The sequence below is a fragment of the Electrophorus electricus genome, chromosome 1 (genome assembly GCF_041902795.1).
Source record: "Electrophorus electricus isolate QZ-2024a chromosome 1, ASM4190279v1, whole genome shotgun sequence".
NCBI classification, from domain to species: Eukaryota; Metazoa; Chordata; class Actinopteri; order Gymnotiformes; family Gymnotidae; genus Electrophorus; species Electrophorus electricus.
This window is the reverse complement of record NC_137497.1, coordinates 35,972,521-35,992,602: the sequence shown is the minus strand read 5'-3', so window position 1 is coordinate 35,992,602 and position 20,082 is coordinate 35,972,521. Positions and strand designations below refer to the sequence as shown.

Here is a 20,082-nt window from a genome sequence, read left to right as displayed (position 1 = left end):
TCCACACACACACGCATGTGAAAGCACACAAATACACAAATCTCCCTCCCAACACACACAGGCATTTGCACACAGATTAACGCACACACAGGCATGCACAAACACACACCATGCATATAAAAGTGACACACAGACATACAGTAAAGCAGTAGGAAATTGAAGTAATCTTTACAGGAGTGAGCATGTCCATGTGCATGTGTGTGTGTGTGTGTGTGTGTAAGAGAAAATCTGCACCTACCTGCAGCAGATCACAGCCTTGCAGGAGAGGGCGATGTCGAGGAAGGCCTGGCGCACCTCAAAAGAGAGGGCGTATTTCAGGGTCTGCCCGTCCATGATGAGCGCCAGCTCATTCTCCTTCCTCAGCGAGTCCCCCAGGGACGAGCAGTGTGCTACCAGTGTGGCCCGTGTCGCCTGCACACACACACACACACACACACACACAGTTATTACTGCACATACACACTCAGAATGCACACACGCTCGCAGGGTTCTTTTGCCTACACACCCACCACATCTCAGCGATCCTGCTTTGTTATTCATAATATAGGCATATACTATGACCTTACCACTCCCTACACAAACACACACACACACACACACACACACACACACACACACACACACACACACACACACCACAGGCCAAGGCTCTATTGCCCATGGATTCAAGTGGTGTCACAGGGACTGTTAACACTTCAGCTTCTTTCTCACACGCCAACAACACACACAACACACACATCTGTTACACATCACCCTGTCACTCGAGACACCCTAAGCTCTCAGAGCCTACCAGGGGGAGAGAGAGAGAGAAAAGAAAGAGTAATGTGTGTGAGAGAAAAGGCACAGAGATATGAGAAATATAGAGATATCAGCCAAATGCCAAGCATCTCACTGGAAGCCAAACTCCTGTGGCACATTTGGCATTTGGCTGGGCTACCAGCAAGAGCAGTACTGAGATACCCAGAAAGCTTTGCTCTAAATGTGATTCTGTGAGTGTATGTTTATCGTAGTTACAGGCGGCTTTTGATCAACATCTGATAACTGGAAGAAAGACTAACAGAGAAAACAAACATTCTATACTCCTTAATGAGAACCATGTGGACAGCACAGCATGCATCTCACCCCTCTGACACACACACACACACACACACACACACACACATATACGCACACACACACATACACACATATACATACGCGCACACACACACACACACACACACACACACACACATATACACACACACACACATACACACATATACATACACACACACACACACACACACACACACATATATACATATACACACACACACACACACACACACAAAGACACACGCAACCACACACACAAATGCACAGAGAGAAACAAACACTCCTGGTATTTCGCTTGGTCATGCATGCACTTGAATGGTCACCTGAGCATTTTTCTAGTTTGTTTGTGTCAATGCTATGGCAACCACCAGACCTTTTCCTACACCCATGACAAGTGCTAGGGCCTTCAGAGGATAACTGATCACAGATCAGTCTAAGAGTCCATTCAGGCAGCTTCAGCTAGGGGCATGTGAAGTAGGAGCTGAGATCATACAGATATTAGGAGGACCTACTAAACTAATCATCCAGGCAGTGTGTGCATGCATGCATGTATGTATGTGTGTGTGTGTGTGTGTGTGTGTGTGTGTATATGTGTGTGTGTGTGTGAGAGTGTGTGTGTGTATGTGTGTGAATATGTGTGTGAATATGTGTGTGTATGTGTGTGTATGTGTGTGTATATGTGTGTATGTGTGTGTGTGTGTGTGTATGTTTGTGTGTGTGTGTGTATGTATATGTGTGTGTGTGTGTGTGTGTGTGTGTGTGTGTGTGTGTGTTTAGATGTAGATCATAGAGCATTTATCTTTTCAATCATGAATTCTTGTTCCTGCAGTCACCTTTCCTGTGAATACAGGGGAAGGCAAAACACCACCGGAATGGACGGATTAACCGAGATTACAAATACCGGAGCACAGAGAGTCAAACTAGTCAGCACTTATGTGGGAGTGAGGGAGTGAAAGTGTGTGTATTTGTGTGTGTGCACGTGCGTGTGTGCGTGGGAAGAATAGTAGAACAGTAACTGCTACTATTAATGTATTACAGACTGTCATAAAATTTAAAACACTCATTTCCTTTTTCTCTCTGTCCTGGATCTCTCATTTTGACACAGGCAGGCATTGTCGACCTTTCCTGCTAAATTACATATTAGCCACAGGCAGGGTGTGTTTATGATAATAGCCACATTATGAAAAGCTTATTAAAATGAATTTTTGCGTGGGCGGTCTCCCTTCCTGACTCGCAGCACTGGTGTCGTGGCTCAGACACTGAGTGTGCATTAGACAAGGACAATCTCCTTCCAGTGGAGGACTTTTGTGAATATGTGAATGTTCTATGTGTGACAGAGATGGAAGATGAAATGGGACAGATTGTGTGTGTGTGTGTGTGTGTGTGATTAGCTCCACCCTGCCGTAAACATCCTAACGACTTTGCACCGAGGTGCTAATGAGACATAACACACACACACACAAACACACACACAGACTAGCAAGAAGATAAGTTGAAATGCACACTGCATTCCTGAAAAGCATGTGAGTGAATTTAGTCCTTAGGAAAGTGATGAAACAGGGAGGGTCTACATTTAGTGTTACACGACACAGCATGAAGTCACTGGAGTTTGCATCTGTAACTGTACATGGATGTAACTACCCAGCTGTAACTGTACATGGATGTAACTACCCAGCTGTAACTGTACGCAGCTGTGACTACGCAGCTGTTACTGCACTGCTGTTACACACATATGTGGCCAGTCTTGAAGTCCAGTCTGGCATGCTGGAGATCCCCATGTTTGGACTCAGGCTGATCCGTATGGGCCGTTTTTCATTCTCACACCATGACAGTTGTCTGTAGCAAGTGGATTTCATAATCTATGCAAAATGTTATTTTCGTTAGCCACAGGGCTGGGAAAGGACTGAAATACATGTTCACACCAACACACACGCACGCACGCACACATGCACGCACACACGCACGCACACACACACACACACACACACACACACACACACACATTCATTCAGTGGTGAGTATATATGTTGTCAGCCTCTTTGAATCATATCTGTTTTATATTTAGATAAAGGGGGAAAAACTTTCTGGCAGCATATCACAGATCGCATATCGCATTCTCTCTCTATTCATAGACAGACATACACACACACACACAGACAACACTAACACCGTGACCATAGCATATACCTACTAACAAACACCCACGCAGACACATACTCATAAGTGAATAAGTGAGTGAGTTAAGAGCAACTGCTATGACAGATTGCAGGTCACCTTCTGCATTTAAAGCCAGGTTTAGATTACAGCAGTTTTTCCACATAAAGTAGAGGTAGGTCAAATGTGCACACACACACACACACACACACACACAGAGGAAAAGGGTCAAAACTTATAATCAACTCTTATGAATTCACAACCATCTGGAACATCTGAGCCAACTATTCTCACACTATATGCACACTACACACAAATGCGCTGATGCCTTCAAGCTTAATTTATAGGTACTTTATATGTGTGTGTGTGTGTGTGTGTGTGTGTGTGTGGAGGGGAGTGTCTGTGTACGAACATGTTTGACAACAGAGAAAGATTCTTGGATGTAATGATACGTATAGACTGCATACACTACACCTGACTACGCTGGGAGATGGAATGACGCAGATTGTGTGTGTGTGTGTGTGTGTGTGTGTGATGAATGAGGAGTATGACGAGTATGTTTATGGAAGCTATGTAATGCGGGCAGTGTGACAGGAATAAGGGCAGCTGCTCTAGAGATGGATGAAACGTGGAGCTCAGGAAATCAAACAGATCAGAGCATGTGATTCACGAGCCAAACAAAAGAGCAAAATGTGTGTTTGTGTGTGTGTGTGTGTGTGTGTGTGTGTGTGTGTGTGTGTGTGCGTGCATCTGTGAGGGGGGTAACGACCAAATTAGTTTGAGTGACAAAAGAAATGTGTGAGAAAGAAGAAACAGAATAACTGAATACTGCAAACACCCGAGCTGTGAGTGAGACTGTGTGTGTGTGTGGACATGTGCATGAGTGTGTGTGAGTGAGACTGTGTGTGTGTGTGGACATGTGCATGAGTGTGTGTGTGTGAGTGAGACTGTGTGTGTGTGTGTGTGTGTGTGTGGACATGTGCATGAGTGTGTGTGTGAGTGAGACTGTGTGTGTGTGTGTGTGGACATGTGTATGAGTGTGTGTGAGAGTGAGACTGTGTGTGTGGACATGTGTATGAGTGTGTGTGTGAGTGAGACTGTGTGTGGACATGTGTATGAGTGTGTGTGTGAGTGAGACTGTGTGTGTGTGTGGACATGTGCATGAGTGTGTGTGTGAGTGAGACTGTGTGTGTGTGTGGACATGTGCATGAGTGTGTGTGTGTGAGTGAGACTGTGTGTGTGTGTGTGTGTGTGTGGACATGTGCATGAGTGTGTGTGTGAGTGAGACTGTGTGTGTGTGTGTGGACATGCGTATGAGTGTGTGTGTGAGTGAGACTGTGTGTGTGTGTGGACATGCGTATGAGTGTGTGTGAGAGTGAGACTGTGTGTGTGGACATGTGTATGAGTGTGTGTGTGAGTGAGACTGTGTGTGTGGACATGTGTATGAGTGTGTGTGTGAGTGAGACTGTGTGTGTGGACGTGTATGAATGTGTGTGTGAGTGAGACTGTGTGCGTGGACGTGTATGAATGTGTGTGTGAGTGAGACTGTGTGCGTGGACTTGTGTATGAATGTGTGTGTGAGTGAGACTGTGTGTGTGGACATGTGTATGAGTGTGTGTGTGTGTGTGGACATGTGTGTGTGTGAGTGAGACTGTGTGTGTGTGTGTGTGTGTGGACATGTGTATGAGTGTGTGTGAGAGTGAGACTGTGTGTGTGGATGTGTGTATGAGTGTGTGAGAGAGAGTGAGACAGCAGAGTGACAGATGGAACCTGTCACACAATCACTGTCACAGGCTCCCATGTTTACCCAGGAGGCTTTGCAGCCAGAATTTGTTTTGACGAGATATAGCGGCAAAAGGAGATCACATTACCTCCTACTCCTTCACACACACGCACACACACAGACACACACGCACACACGCACACACACGCACACACACACACACGCACACACACGCACACACGCACACACACACGCACGCACACACACACGCACGCACACACACACGCACGCACACACACACACCCCGTTCCTGTCCATTTGGACGCTGGTGACAGCTTGTAGTAGGGGTTGCATGGTGATGAAGAGAAAGAAAGTCTACCAATTACAAAATCATGATTTATGAAGATGACCTCACTGAATACGTGACATGCAGAGAGAGTGCAGAGTATTCCCCTATACACCAACAGCCGTTGCACAAATGCACAAACAGAACACCACACACACACACACACACACACACACACACACACACTACAATAACATCTCCTCAACATGCATATTACTTCACATCTTTAACATAACATACATACATTACTTCACATTAATGGAATACGATCTTTGTTGTATGAAATATATATATTATATATATATATTTAAAACCTCACAAACAGCATGTGACTGACAGCAGGTACATGGAACACACAGAAAGCCTTGAGTGCTCATGCTTTTTGCATTGTGCACAAAATACATGCACAACGCCTGACCAAGTGAGGAGATGGAATGGGATTGTGTGTGTGTGTGTGTTTGTTTGGCTGTACTTTTTGCAGACGGACAGACGGTGCTCAGAAACTTCAAAGTGCCATGCTACTGTTTGCAGACTTTATGTCTCTGCAAGCAATGAACACAAATTGTAGCATTCGTTCTCATTCGAGTCTTTTAGGAGCTGCCTCATTCACATGAAATCAGTTAAACGTCTCGCCTAGTTTACACCCACAAACACGCTCTCTGTAATGGTGCAATGTAATGACCGTTTTTGAAAAATGCTGCACCTATACACAACAGTGGATATGTGTACTTGTTTTGTGGGACATGTGTCTGTGAGTGTGTGTGTGTATGTATGTGAGACTGGTTGTATGTATGTAAGTGCGTGTTTTGTTTGTGTGTGTGAGTGTTAATGTATGTGCATGTTTGTGTGTGGTTGTGGGTCTGAGTGTGTGTTTATATGTGTGTGTTCTGTGTGTATGAATGTGTGTGGTTGTGTGTGTGAAAGCATCTCCGTTCCTTTCATCATGCCCTCACTGATGACACCAGACACCTTAATTACCTTCACTTGTACAAAGAAACAAAGAAACACACCCACCTTTCTGTTCCACACCCTGCTTCCTAAAGACACTCACACACATATACATATCACACAAAAACACTCACATCCAGAGAGTCTTCATTGACGATGATGAGGGACATTCCATGTGTCACCAGCTTACAGGAATAAGCTAAAAACAAAGACACAATTACTTGGTAAGAGCGCTCTGGACCCACAAACACAGACCCTCCAATAACAATCACAGCCTTCTTTAGAGATTTTGCAGCTTTTCTCTTTAGTCTGTCCTCCTCTCAGTTAAGCAGTCTTTCTGTTTGGTCCCTTTTTTCTGACCCAGTCTGTGTGTCTGTCTGTGTGTCTGTCTGTCTGTGTGTGTGTGTGTGTGTGTGTGTGTGTGTGTGTGTGTGCGCTCTTTCAGTCTGTATCTTTTTGTCTATATTTCGGCTCATCAGTGAGAAGTCTTTTGGATGGCACTTTTAAGTGTCTTTATAAATGTTTATTTACACACACACACACACACACACACACACACACACACACCAATGTTGATGGCGGTCTCCTGCTTGTCTCCAGTCAGGACCCAGATCTTGATGTCTGCCCTCATGAGAGTGGCTATGGTCTCAGGGACCCCCGTCTGCAGACGGTCCTCAATAGCAGTGGCACCAAGCAACAGAAGGTTCTAACAAAGAGAGAGAGAGAGAGAGAGAGAGAGAGAGAGAATGAGAGAGAGAGGGAGAGAGCGAGAGAGGGAGATAGAGAGAGAGAGAGAGGGGGAGAGAGAGAGAGCGAGAGAGAGAGAGAGGGAGAGAGTAAGAGAGAGAGGGGGGGAGAGAGAGCGAGAGAGGGGGAGAGAGAGCAAGACAGAGAGCGCGAGAGAGAGAGTGGGAGAGAGAGAGGGAAAGAGAGAGGGAGAGAGAGTAAAGGAGAGAGGAAGGGAGAAAAAGAGGGAGTGAGGAGCCATTTTGACAGTTTGACACACTAATGGAAATACAATCTTAGCTATTTCTGCTTCTTTATCAGTTCTTCTTCTCACTTTGCTTGTTTTCCTGCTCTATCCCATAATTTCTTCCCTTCCTTGTGTGTGTGTGTGTGTGTGTGTGTGTGTGTGTGTGTGTGTGTGTGTGTGTGTGTGTGTGTGTGTGACATAGGGGAAGGGAGATACCGTGTGTGTTGGTAACACGGCGGTGTTGTTGACTCTGGTTTTATGAGGCTTTGGCAGACTGGGCCAGGTAATTATCCTGCTGTGGTCTCAACGCCCCCCGCCCCTGCTCATCAGGGAGGGAGACTTAACACACACACTCACACGCAAGCACTCCACAAACCGCTAGCCTCATTCTGCCTGCTGCGTGTGCGTGCTTGCGGGCGGTTGTGTATGTGTACTAACGTTAGGGAAGATTCCAGTGCAATAAGCGTCTATCCAGCAGGCTGTGGTTAACAGAACAGCGAGAGCGATTCCCGCGACAGCCCACGGATACATGACACCACAGCGCCCCGTGGTGGCCACATAGTGCGGCTCGGAGACTCGGCTTCGACGTTCTGCTGGACTGGACATGCCGGTGCAGGAACAGCTCAGCAACACAAGCATCTTCGTGCAGATCACCGTAAGAGCCGGCAGACTGACTCTGGTTCGGTGGGAGACCGTAAGGTACCTTTTCCAGCAGCTCGTAGCATTCCTCCAGCTTCTGCGTGCGGTCTTTCAGGATGGTGCTGACCCGGTTGTAAACTTTCAGCCAGTCCTGATACACATCCTCCTCCAGGTCCACACACGCAAAACACAGGGTGCGCAATCCTGCGAAAAACACATGCGTGCAGGAATGGGAGTCCACCCATGAATAAATACACACACACACCAACATGCGAATGCATTCCCACAGGCGCATATGTTCAGACACATGTACAGATGCACAGACATGCAGACGGCCACACACATTCGTGCAACATGGTGTACGCAGACACACATACACACACACACACACGGACGCAGTTAAAGCCAGCAGAGGGAGTTCGGCGGGGGCGTGTTTAAGTTCATTTCCTTCACCTTCAGTGGCAAACTGTTCCAGGTGGGCTACAGTCAGCTCCTTGTACTGGGAGGCTTCGTGTAGGCGCTCGAATATCACATTATCCTGTAACACAGGTACAAAATCATCTTCATGTGCCGTGACACCATCTAAACTGTGCCATGGAAAACACATGGCATTCCAGCTATTAACAGTGACATCAGTGCTGTGCGCTTGGGTTTGTTTGTTGTATATATGTGTGTGCTCTATCAATCCACTCACCGCCCCTTTGCAGTACAACCGCAGTTTTCCCGTCGGAGTTCGGACCACCACTGACATGCGCTTTCGGTTGCTGTCAGAGAGAGAACTCAGTGAAATATCTGACCAGAAGAAGGGCAATGCTCACTAGATTTGCTGTCAGCTGTGCACTTACCTGGAAAATTCTAGAACATTAAGCAGCTCATAAGTCATTTCTTCCCCACGCTGCAATAAACAAAACACACACAGTAGAGCAAATGCAAAGAATATACAGAAATTCAATGCAACAAATAATCACATTTTAAACTATTTGAAAATATATGCTGAAACTTTATGTTTCATGTAGCCTACGTGCATGAACAGAAAGATATGGTGTGAGCATAAACCGACTAACCGCTTCTATGATGACTGAATGTGGTGTTCTCGCAGTGAACACAAAACCCAGGTTTTTGGCACCTTTTACCAGCGCTCCTTCATCTAAAAACAAAGTCAAAGTAAAACAAAGTGATAACCAAAAAAACACCACCACCACCCTCCAGAATTCACATATAAAGACCAGCATCCTAAAATGTCTTGTGTGGATCACCAATGTGGTTGCAATACAAGTAGTTGGCTAAGTGCTGTGGGTTGAGGCTGGATATCTTTTCACAGTGTCGTGAGGTGATTGCATGCCACACCTGGTGAAGAAGCCTGATATATGATCTGGTTTACGTCTCGTTCAGGAACAACAGTGTGACACACTGCCATCATGGTCAAAAACTCACAAATCTGTGGAGAAGTGGGCTGTGAGTTGAAAGACAAACAGACAGACACAGAGAGAGAGAGAGAGAGAGAGAGAGAGCGAGAGAGCGAGAGAGAGATAGAGAGGGAAAAAACACAGCAGAGAGAAAAGGAAGAGCAGTTACAGAAAGCTTGCATGATAGCTGAGATTACATCGGTTCCTCCATGACACCTTCTGATAACGCTTACATGGTTCTTTTCAATGTTCTGAATGAGAGCAGGGTCTTCAAACTCTGTAGAGCTGGTACTGCTGGGGGGGAGATGACTGAAAAGTACACAGCGAGAACATGAGAGAAAGCGCCATAAATATTGACAGGGAGAGAGAGAAAATATACAATATATGAGACATTACGCCCTCGGATTAGCCCAGAATGAGCTATTATGGAGGCAGGGTGGCTCCTGACCTGAAGTCCTCCATTGATCGATCACAGTCCAGCTCTGGGAAGTGCCTGCAGACAGAATTACGGATCAATGCACAAACTCGAATAGAAACACATAACCACAGATCAATATGCTATTAGCTCTGAAAGTCCGAAAAATGCAAGGCTAAGGCCGTTACACTAACTGGAATGGGAAGGTAAATATAAGTTGTTAAATTGTGCTCTTACCCATATGTTATTCCTGCTATGGTGCATTTTTTAAAGTGCATGACATTACAGGTCAGAGTGCCTGTCTTATCTGAAAACAGATACTTCACCTAAGAGCAGAGAGACAGAGGCGAAGAGCACAAGGGTGGGGGGTGAAGAGGCTTCAAATTAAGGAACAAATTAAAGAGCTTTAGAAGGATAAGAAGTGCCGAGTGATTAGCTTAGAGCCTGAAAAGGCGGAGCTTCTCCTCACCTGGCCAAGCTCTTCGTTCAGATTGGAGGTCCGCGCCATGGCAGGCGTGTCCGTCTCCGAATAGTACATTTCCATATCCTGAGAGAACACAGTATCACCAGTCAGATTACAACACAATTCCATTGTTTTACATATATACTTTTGGACATGTGCATGCGCACACACATATAAACACTCTTACCCAGTTGATGAAAAGCGCCTGTGTAAATTTGACAACTTCCAATGTGACCAGCAGACTTATGGGAATCAGGTTATTGTACAGAATGATGAAAGTCAACAAATTGTACCAGAAGTTCAGGGAGATGTCACCTATATACAAAACACAGACACACACACACACACACATCACAGTATCACAAACAAATTACATTTCCGTGTGTGTGTGTGTGTGTGTGTGTGTGTGTGTGTGTGTGTGTGTGTGTGTGTGTGTGTGTGTGTGTACCTGTACGGGAAAGGTACCAGCAGGCCTCGTCAGTGTGCTGCTTGTTCCAAATGGCTGCACCGACGGAGCTCACCAGCGCCATCACCAGGAGGATGCAGAACAGCACCAGTATCTGCACGTTAGTCACCCGCTCCACATTCGAGCGTTTCAGAGGTGCTTTGGTAGAGTTCTGTGAGAGGAGAGACCGGTGATGCCCACGCTAGCTGCTACGTTTACACTTCTTGCGAACTTTTATGGGCTCCTGAAGGAGTCCACCCCCTTGCTTCAGTCTCGCAAACTCCAAACAAGCCTTTCTCTAAACCCGCCCTCTAGACGTGCATTTGCCATGATCGACGCTTAGCCTATGTTATTATGTTCTGTGTGCCTGTCAAGATGTTTCCTGATTAGTTAATGGAGTTGGACCACGTTGGCATTTTAAATGACTGATTACAGAGCTCAGGACAGGACATTTTTTAAGAGCAGCTATTTTAGTGGTAATTATCAGAATGTAATGACAGTTCAGCTGAACTCTTCCTACAAAATAATTCATGGCAGTGTTTAGTCATCTGGTGATCAGGACGGTTATTGGAATATTCTGACAAACTGAATTTCATAGTGAGTTTCAGGTACTTTCACATACGTAATAGGCAAGAGGGAGATTGTTCCAGCATCTCACTAACCTGCATGAGTTTTGAGTCATGTCCGGTATAGACTACAATACCCACAATCCACTGCGTATTTCTGATCTGGGCACCTCGAAGCAAAACCTGGTCTGGTCCAAGAGGCACGGGACTGCAAAGTACAGAAATGCGTGTTAACCATGTGTTTATGTATGTACGTACGTTTGAGTTAATGTATGGATGTGTGACTGTGTATATATATATATTTATATAATGTGTGTGTGTGCGTGCGTGTGTGTGTGTGTGTGTGCACATGCATGTGTGTTCCCCTACTTATGGTTATCCAGTCTCAATGTGCCGGTGAAGTCGTACAGGTGCCGATTGGGCCCTTCACACTCTAGCCGACCTGACAGAGCCACGAACTCCTCCACAGACTGAACACCAGCTGTGAGGGAGAGGCCCTATAACACACACAAACATAGTTAATAGTACATTACGTATGTAGTACTTGGAACTTGGATTTTTTTTAAATACAGGTTTTTGCAATACAGAGTTATATATTTTCACCAGTAGATGGCAGTGTGGCACACTGTGTGGGAGGTATGACAAAAAAGCACTGTTGAAAACACATATTTACCTCCACTGGTAAATCAATAACCAACAAAGTTTCTTAGTTTATGCTGCTTGTGTGTCAGTAAAATTAAAAAAAAGTATTGATGTTCAATATGCACTGGTATTCTGTTGAATTTCACACTAGGTGTAATACACACCTACACAAAGACACCAATTCAAACACAACTACACACACACACACACACACACACACACACACACACACACACACACACACTAGTATGAGTCAGGTGCAACTGACTTGTCGTATCTTGAGGTTGGTTTCTCCATCCAGGTTCGAGGTCTCCGTGTAGCACATCGCCTGGGGCTCACTGTAGAAGAGCAGCACAGCTCTGAACAGCCTCCAATAACATTAAGCTAATGCTCTATTAACATTCCTAGAACACTCTAATGACATTAACACAGCACTCTAATAACATTAACACGATGCTCAAATGACATTAATGGAATGCTCAAATAGCACTACCACAGTACTCAAATAACAAAGCAACACAAAACCATTTTCATTTCATTATGACATTCTTAAAATCACAATTTCACAAACATACAAACATGTTCTTAAGGTGCCCAGTATTACTTAAATTCCTGTAGAAATACATGAAAGAAACATACCTAAATGTATACACAAACAAATACATAAACCCTTATACATCCACATGCACATGCATCCACGCCACACCAGTCCATACATATACACACACAGTGTTGCTGACCTGGAGGACACTATGACCATGTCAGCGGGAAGATGCTGCCCATTGGTCACCTTCACTATGTCTCCCACTGCCACCTAGTGGACAGGTGCAGCATTGCGACAGCATGAGGGGAGGGAGATCCAGAATGAAGATGAGTGTGAGATATCCAGGAAAAAAGTAACTCGAGAATATGAGCAAGCGGAATAACAAGAATAGAGAACGCATGAGGACAGTAACAGAAGCACTGTCGGCTGAGCGGCACCGTGGCAGGTACCAACGTGAACAATGAAGAGGCCATCAGCCGAGGGGAAGGTGCGAGTAGACAGAAAACGGGGGGGGGGGGGGGGGAGAGAAATGGAGGAATGGGGTTACCTGCTTCCAAATGATGGTCTGCCATGCTCCATTACGCAGAACTGGAGAAGAACAGAACCGCATCAGAAAAACACGGCACACTGCTCCCATAAAATAATATCACACAGACAAACACACACACGCACGCGCGCACACACACGCAAAGGAATGGTACTTAACCTGTTGTCTTCTTTTTGTTCACTGTGTTGTCTGCCTTGTGCCTTTTCTGAGGGTAATAGATTATTAGTTATTTTAAGTCATCCGAAACACCAGCAGCTTCAGTTCACTCACACAAGGAAACTTTACATCTTCCCATGCATGCCCTTACACACTGTCCTATCAGTGACACATGGTCTAAGAACAGTGTTTCACGATCCTGCTCTCCTGGATCTTCATGAAGGGTTTGTTATTTATCTGATTATTCAGGTGTGTTAGAGGTGTTATAATAGCGGTGCTTGAGGTCCAGATAGAATGCCGCTACAGCAGTGCTCCACCAGAGGGCGATCTTACTCACATAGTCCTCAATGATCTCCTTGATCCCGGCCACGGTCAGGATGAAGATGAGCGGCACCAGAGTGGTGTAACGTCCCGTGGGTGAGACGTCAGGGATTTGCTGCACACACGGACATGCAAGGCTTAAATTGCAATTTGTGCCTACGCATCTTTCTGTTTAAATGCCCTTTAAAAAGCCACTCATATATAACAATCAAAAAGGGTTGATGAAAAGATGTCAGTGAACTATAGCTTTCGTCTAACTGAAGTGCATTCGGGTTAATGCATCTCAGGCCTTACAGGTTACTTCTTAGCCATAAAAGAGCATGAGAATGGAGCCTTTCATCTGTGACCGCTGAAAGAGGTGGGAGTGATATGGCCTTGTTCAGCCTAGAGGTCGGTGATGGATTACTCCTCACATGGAGGAAAAAAGGAGGAACTGTTTCAGAAGAAAGTTTTGGGGCTAGTCTTTAAGTGATTCTGAATGGATGTCAGACACCTGAAACTGGCTAATATGTTGAAGTTTACGTAACATTAGGTCAAATGAACAATGACTGGGACCCTTGATGTAGGTGAGGGTAAAGTGTATTTTTCTACTTTTGGCATAATCTAATCTTTACATATGTAATACATGTAACAGATGAAGTGTGGCTATGTAGAAATTTTATTAACATATTAACCTCTAAATGTAATAAATGTAATGCAATTTAGGGTCATGTCCTTTAGGAGAAAAGGTGTTTTTGTGTGTGTTTTTATTTGTGTGCTGTTGTGTGTGTGTGTGTGTGTGTGTAATTGTGTGTTTGCGTGTGCGTATTTGTGTGTGTGTAATTGTGTGTATGCGTGTACGTATTTGTGTGTGTGTAATTGTGTGTATGCGTGTGCGTATTTGTGTGTGTGTAATTGTGTGTATGCGTGTGCATATTTGTGTGTGTGTAATTGTGTGTATGTGTGTGTGTACTTGTGTGTGTGTGTGTGTGTGTGTTGGGGGGGGTGTACCTGCATTAGGGCAATAAACAGAAAGAAGGCGTTGGCGGCTCGCCGGATCTGCTCGTACAGAAAGCGGGGCAGGAAGGTGAAGATGCCGTACTTTGTTGTGCTGAGAAAGGATGAGAACCACATCAACCACAATACAGACACACCACATTGCCCCATTGATCCCAATCATACTTAAAAAAAAAAAAACCAAAAAAAATGCATTTAGTTGTATGATATCATTGGCAAATGGTGATACTGCTTTGACACTGAAACATAAGTCAATAAACTATAAAGCACTCTCTCACTTATTGGCAACTCCAAAAATAAAAAAGTCATTACAACCGTCCTTATTCTAGGCAACTTCAAAGCAGAGCAGCTCTAAATATAGTCGCTGGTGTGTCACTGTGAGCTCAGTTTAGGATCAATCCCACTTTGGCTTGCTCTTACAAAAAAAAAAATCCTCTGCTTGTGGTTCGGGAGTGTCAGCCCACACAAAACCCTGACATCATCACTCTGTCCACAGCTCCCAAGTTAGAGCAGGAGTAGAAAAATACGAACACTGTCCTTGGCAGCATCTGTCAGTCACTGGAGTCCACTGACCATCGCTGAGTGGACCTTAAATAGCTAAAAGCTACAGTAAATGTTTTAGAGTTGTAAATAGCTGCTAGGGTTGCTAAATAAAGCCCTATGGTCTCAAGGTTGGTCTTCCTCTCAGGGCTGCCTTTCAACCTATCTACAAATGGAGAGTGAGAGGCTGAGCTCACAAAGAGAGGGAATAGTGGCTATCAGAGGTCTGAGAGCATCGCGGTTTCAGTGTGCCAATACACATGGGTTCAGCCCTGTGCAGGAGTGTTTGCATGCATTAAGGATGCAGGCGTGTCCATTTCTCCTCTCTGTAAACAGGACGCAATATCACTCGTGCTGCTGACACACACACATGGCAAGTTCAAACCCTGACACGGGCAGCAACTGAAACAACAATGACATCAGATACCTGCACACGAGCTGACATGGAAATACACCAGGCTGGTTTTGATATCAGACTGTGCATTACACATGATCCTCTGCAATTTCACACACACACACACACACACACGTGCATGCACCACTGTTCTATTGTATTGATTAGGGGTTATTACAAGCTCTCAGTCTGGCATAATCCTCATTATTGATATGGAATGTTGCCTTTTGCTGGATGTATTGCATGTTGCTTTGGTAACACCGTGATTGACAGCCGAACGGGCCAACCTAATGCAATGAGAAACATAAACCGGGCTATGAATAAAACATTAGAGAAGGGGAGGAGGAAAATAAAGGAGGCGGACTCTGGTTTGAATAAACAAGCCTTTAATCTTCTAGGCATCGATTTCCACTCAGCTGGTGAGGACAGATAAGCAGGCCACATCTGATGACAGCAGAAGACTGGGAATCCGGGCCATACACAGCGTGTATGTGCACAGAACTAGCCAATCAACGGCCATAGAAGGCGTTCCCAACCCCGCCCTAATCTTGTTTCAAGAACCAAAATAGAGCCTTTCAGAGCAAAATCCAATCTAGAGGCTAAACTGCCAGGTCAATGTTTTGTGTGTGTGTGTGTGTGTGTGTGTGTGTGTTAATGTATTTTGAGATAAATGTTCTTGTGAACAGGCCACTCATAAAAGCTAGCATTTTTCACCATCTATGAGCTATCAAATGTTAAAATGTGGCCAGCTTGTAACCTTATTCCAATCACATTAGTGAACTCAGTTGCGTTATAAAGCTTTGCCTTGTACTCAGTAGTCCAAGACATTAGCAGAACACCTTACAGTTCTTACAAGCCATTTAGTGCATCAGTGAATAGAGAATAACTCTCATGGATGAAATTCGCTTATTTGCGTAACTGATTATATCCCTTACTAACATAACGCAATCATATTTTATTAACATACGACTCGTAACTTGAATGTCAAGCATTAATAATATTTAACAGGTCTAGCATAACCCTGGAGCTACTATACTTAATATGCAGCCTACACATTAACGGCGTGTTACTATCTGTGATCAGGGAGACCTTCGAACAAGCAAAATAAAGATAAAAGACGTGTGGAAACAAAAACAGCGAATCTCAGTTAATTCCGAAAATGTTTAGGCTACCTAGATATCTGTAATCAAGTCCCGTAGGCCATAACCAATAACATGATCTGAACAGTCTGTTCCGCTATCTAGAAGGTGTCTTTGGGCATGATCTCTGCACTGGAGAAAAAGCGTCAAAGGCTGGAATAACCAGAAGAAGGAGAAAGCCACCGTACCAGCCGTTTCATGAACCGTCCGCGTGATCTAAATCGCGATTACAAACAAAAATTTAATGCCGTTAGATTACAGTCACCTACTTCGCCTCTTCCTGCCTCATATGCTAGAATAGGTTTTAGGCGAATTCTATCACAACGCTATTAAAATTATACACACACAAAAATAAATAAATAAAAAAGAAACAACAAACATAGATAAATGGCAAAAACAGCATGCGCGTAAAACGAAGGATATTTAAAAAACGAAAAAATAATCCGTTAATAATTAATTTTGTTTGCAATTACACCAAAACCTCTGGGTGCGTGGAAACAAAAAGCATTACAGGGAGAGAAAACTGAAATGTCTCAAACACTCATTATCTAGTACAAATAATATACTTTTATAAATAATATACTTCCCCTAGAGGCTTACCTGACATGATTATCACAAAACTTGGTATTTTGAGGCCGATTGAGCCACACCGTCCGCGCTGAGGCATCTATGAGATCCGCCTGCGATGTAGTCCCGGACATCTCATCATCTGCCTTGCGGTAGCCAGCGGACGAACAAGCGGGTCCTGTAGCGCTCGATGGATGGGGAGAGAGGCGAGGCTAGGGTGAGTGTCAGCGGGACATGCAGGCGCTTTGCAGTTCGGTTGGGTGGCCAAAACTCTACTATATGCTGATGCAAGCCGTCGCTCGATACTCCCCTCCCCAACCCGCTTTTCAATCGGCTGCGGGGCAAGCTCCGTCACCGATACACCAGTCGCGCGACGCCCACGGGACCCCCCTCTACAGAGCGTGCTGATGAGTGCACAATGGCGCAACTAACATCGCGTGGCTTCATCGCGACCTTTGCGGAAAAACCGTCGGCGCTTGTTTATTTAGAAGGTTCGTGGAACTGCACACGTCCGGGAAGCACCTGTACTCCAAGAGCGAAGCGCTTAGGTAGGTATACAAAAGGCTATCGAAGCTACAAACCGACGCTTCCACCTTCGGCCGTTCTTGCTCTTGCAAGCGTAAACCGACGGGCCAAACGCACAGTTTCCGCGAGCGATAAATAATAGACGAACAAGGACAAGTCTGCTAGTTTACCCAGCTGGCACGACGAACACAGGCGTTGATGATGGATGTCCTCTCCTGGTTAGTCCTGTTTACCCCCCCCCCCCCCCCCCCGAGCCTCCCTTAACAGACGAGTATCCGACTCGTGTTTACGACTGTAACCCAAAGCCTGCCGCCTTCGTGTCATCGGTTCGGCTTTGGCAGTCTAACGATGCCTTTTCTTACGGTTCCTCCCGGCGCGTTTTCACGCCTGACATGAACCCTTTCCTCTCGTTCAGTCTTAACTACACCGTTCTCCGCACAGAGTAAAAGGGCTTCGCGCTTAAAGAGACAGGCGCCTTTTGCTAGTCTCACGTGAAGAGATCACTTTGTAGAATTTGATATTATAAGTATATTTCGAAATATAAGAAGTATATTCAAAATATACGACTAATAATTATATATTTCTTTGACATGTGGGAAATATAGGTTCTAAGAAATTCACAGTCAGCATAAGCAAAGCTCAGTGTGGGGCCGCTGATTACAAACGTTCGCTGAATATCTACACGTTAAAATGTTAATCAGAGAGACATGCCACTCTGCAATTTGCAGCTGGCTATTTATAGACTCTAAATGATACAAAGAAACAGAACAGCAGAACGCCATGCCGGTTGACCCACTTACAATTTTCACAACTTCACCATAGGTCCAGATGATAGAAAGGAATGTTAGATGTACTGCTAGTTCACATAAACAATTATGACTGATGGTCCCTGAAAAACAAACCCAGCTGATTTTGAAAACAGGTCGTATCTCAGGCATTATTCATGCATGCAACCGCATATGCCTGTTAGCTGAAACCTGCGCAGTCAGTTACACAGAAAGTCATTCCAAAATGCACACACCAACCGGCACACACGTGCGCGTATGGATGCACTCACGCGCACACGCACACATGCGTGCCAACTAATACCGCCATGACTCCCACCGCTCAAATTCTAAAGCTACATGTCATGCACACAGCAAAATCCCCAATGTTGAACTGTCTCTGTTGTCTACTGCGCTGAAATGCACTTTGCAGGAGTCAACACTGTGGGTTTCGCTGTCCATCGGCGGCACCCAACAGCCATAAAAATTCATGCAGAACTAAATTAGTTATCTAGATTGCAATCAGTTATCAGATGGCGAGTGTAACCGCAGTGTCCGTTCCAAACCTCTGATCTTGACAAAACCATCACCGTGTTCTGTGGAGCAGTGAAGGTCAATGACACAGTACTTTGGAATTGCTTTTTTTCTTAAGGTCACAAAGGCCGTGATTCCGGACGACAAGCGTACAGCTTTAGTAATAAATGACAACAGTCATCTTGCCCTGCCTAGTAATACATAAAGTAACAGAGCAGTTACCTGTGGGAGAGCATGCCCAGTCTGTTTACCTGTGGCAGGTAATTCCCTCGGACCGCGAGATGGTTGGAGGGCAGACTGCGACTGTCTGATTTACAGGGGCGCGATATGGAGTGACCTTTCGTGCCTCTGCTTGTGAGATGATCCAGGTCATTCCTCATTTCCTGCTCTTTTTCTCTCTCCCCACGTCCAGGTGATCAATAGGCATGGCTCCCACGAGCGACTCTAATTTGCACGGAGACAAATCGAAGTGCCGATAACGAGGTGCAGCAGTGCAATGAGTGCCTGACGACGTCGAGGTGTGGGCTCAGCAACTTATCACAGATCAGCCCATGGGGTATAGAGTGGCCTGCCGCTACCGATTACCAATAGCATTCCAGCTATGCAGACACAAATATGACAGGGTCTATAATTACATGGTTAGAGTAATTAACATGGCTGGCTGGTATGCAGTGCATTATGTTTATTCTCAGGTGCACCTAGAGTCTAAAGTGGCCATAAAACACTGATGCCTATTTGTTTATTTATTTTATTTTATTTATCGGTCTGTGGCTTTACAGAATGCTTATAATTAGCATAGTTTCTTTCAATTCCACAATCCCCTAATTCTGCCCACAGCCTTTGAGATAACCCATGCAGCTACCCCTTACTGGCACTATTACTCGACAAAACATAGAGCTTACACAGAGAATCAACGATTGAGCCATTTCTGTTCAAATGATCACACTTGTCTAAGAAAAAGGACAACGTAAGAATTAGAATTAAGGGGTTGACAGTAATTAGATAATGGGGCTTGCTGATCACATATCTCATGTTTACTGTGTCAAGTTTACCTGTGGGAACATCCTATTCACTAGACAATGTATAAGGGTGTGGCCAAGAGTCCCAGCATGCTTTGCATCTGAAATGAAACAAACGCACCTACCTGTCCGCAATACTAGAACATATCCATTTATTTTCCTGATATCAAAGCTAATATGTTAATGTAAGTCGTTTTGTACAGGAGCAACTGTTAATT

At 44.9% G+C, this 20,082-nt stretch overlaps 1 protein-coding gene across 5 annotated transcripts in view; it reads right to left on the bottom strand.

The window, feature by feature from the left end:
• Positions 1-20,082, bottom strand: part of atp8a2 (ATPase phospholipid transporting 8A2) — a 37,771-nt gene that overhangs the window by 13,558 nt on the left and 4,131 nt on the right. For 3 of the 5 annotated variants that reach the window (XM_027008063.3, XM_027008061.3, XM_027008062.3), the window contains 24 exons: positions 17,056-17,200; positions 14,377-14,476; positions 13,403-13,501; positions 13,069-13,114; positions 12,910-12,950; positions 12,559-12,632; positions 12,087-12,156; positions 11,546-11,673; positions 11,273-11,384; positions 10,614-10,782; positions 10,353-10,480; positions 10,172-10,249; positions 9,940-10,028; positions 9,736-9,780; positions 9,521-9,596; positions 9,229-9,334; positions 8,946-9,028; positions 8,727-8,776; positions 8,576-8,645; positions 8,335-8,419; positions 7,946-8,085; positions 6,837-6,975; positions 6,404-6,468; positions 239-411 (listed from right to left, as the gene is read on the bottom strand). In XM_027008063.3, the coding sequence (XP_026863864.1) occupies positions 239-411; positions 6,404-6,468; positions 6,837-6,975; positions 7,946-8,085; positions 8,335-8,419; positions 8,576-8,645; positions 8,727-8,776; positions 8,946-9,028; positions 9,229-9,334; positions 9,521-9,596; positions 9,736-9,780; positions 9,940-10,028; positions 10,172-10,249; positions 10,353-10,480; positions 10,614-10,782; positions 11,273-11,384; positions 11,546-11,673; positions 12,087-12,156; positions 12,559-12,632; positions 12,910-12,950; positions 13,069-13,114; positions 13,403-13,501; positions 14,377-14,476; positions 17,056-17,200 (2,311 nt within the window). Of the gene's footprint in view, positions 1-238; positions 412-6,403; positions 6,469-6,836; positions 6,976-7,945; positions 8,086-8,334; positions 8,420-8,575; positions 8,646-8,726; positions 8,777-8,945; positions 9,029-9,228; positions 9,335-9,520; positions 9,597-9,735; positions 9,781-9,939; positions 10,029-10,171; positions 10,250-10,352; positions 10,481-10,613; positions 10,783-11,272; positions 11,385-11,545; positions 11,674-12,086; positions 12,157-12,558; positions 12,633-12,909; positions 12,951-13,068; positions 13,115-13,402; positions 13,502-14,376; positions 14,477-17,055; positions 17,201-17,717; positions 17,740-19,067; positions 19,265-20,082 lie in introns of those variants that run through there. The other 2 variants (XM_081717808.1, XM_081717814.1) reach the window with 2 other exon arrangements.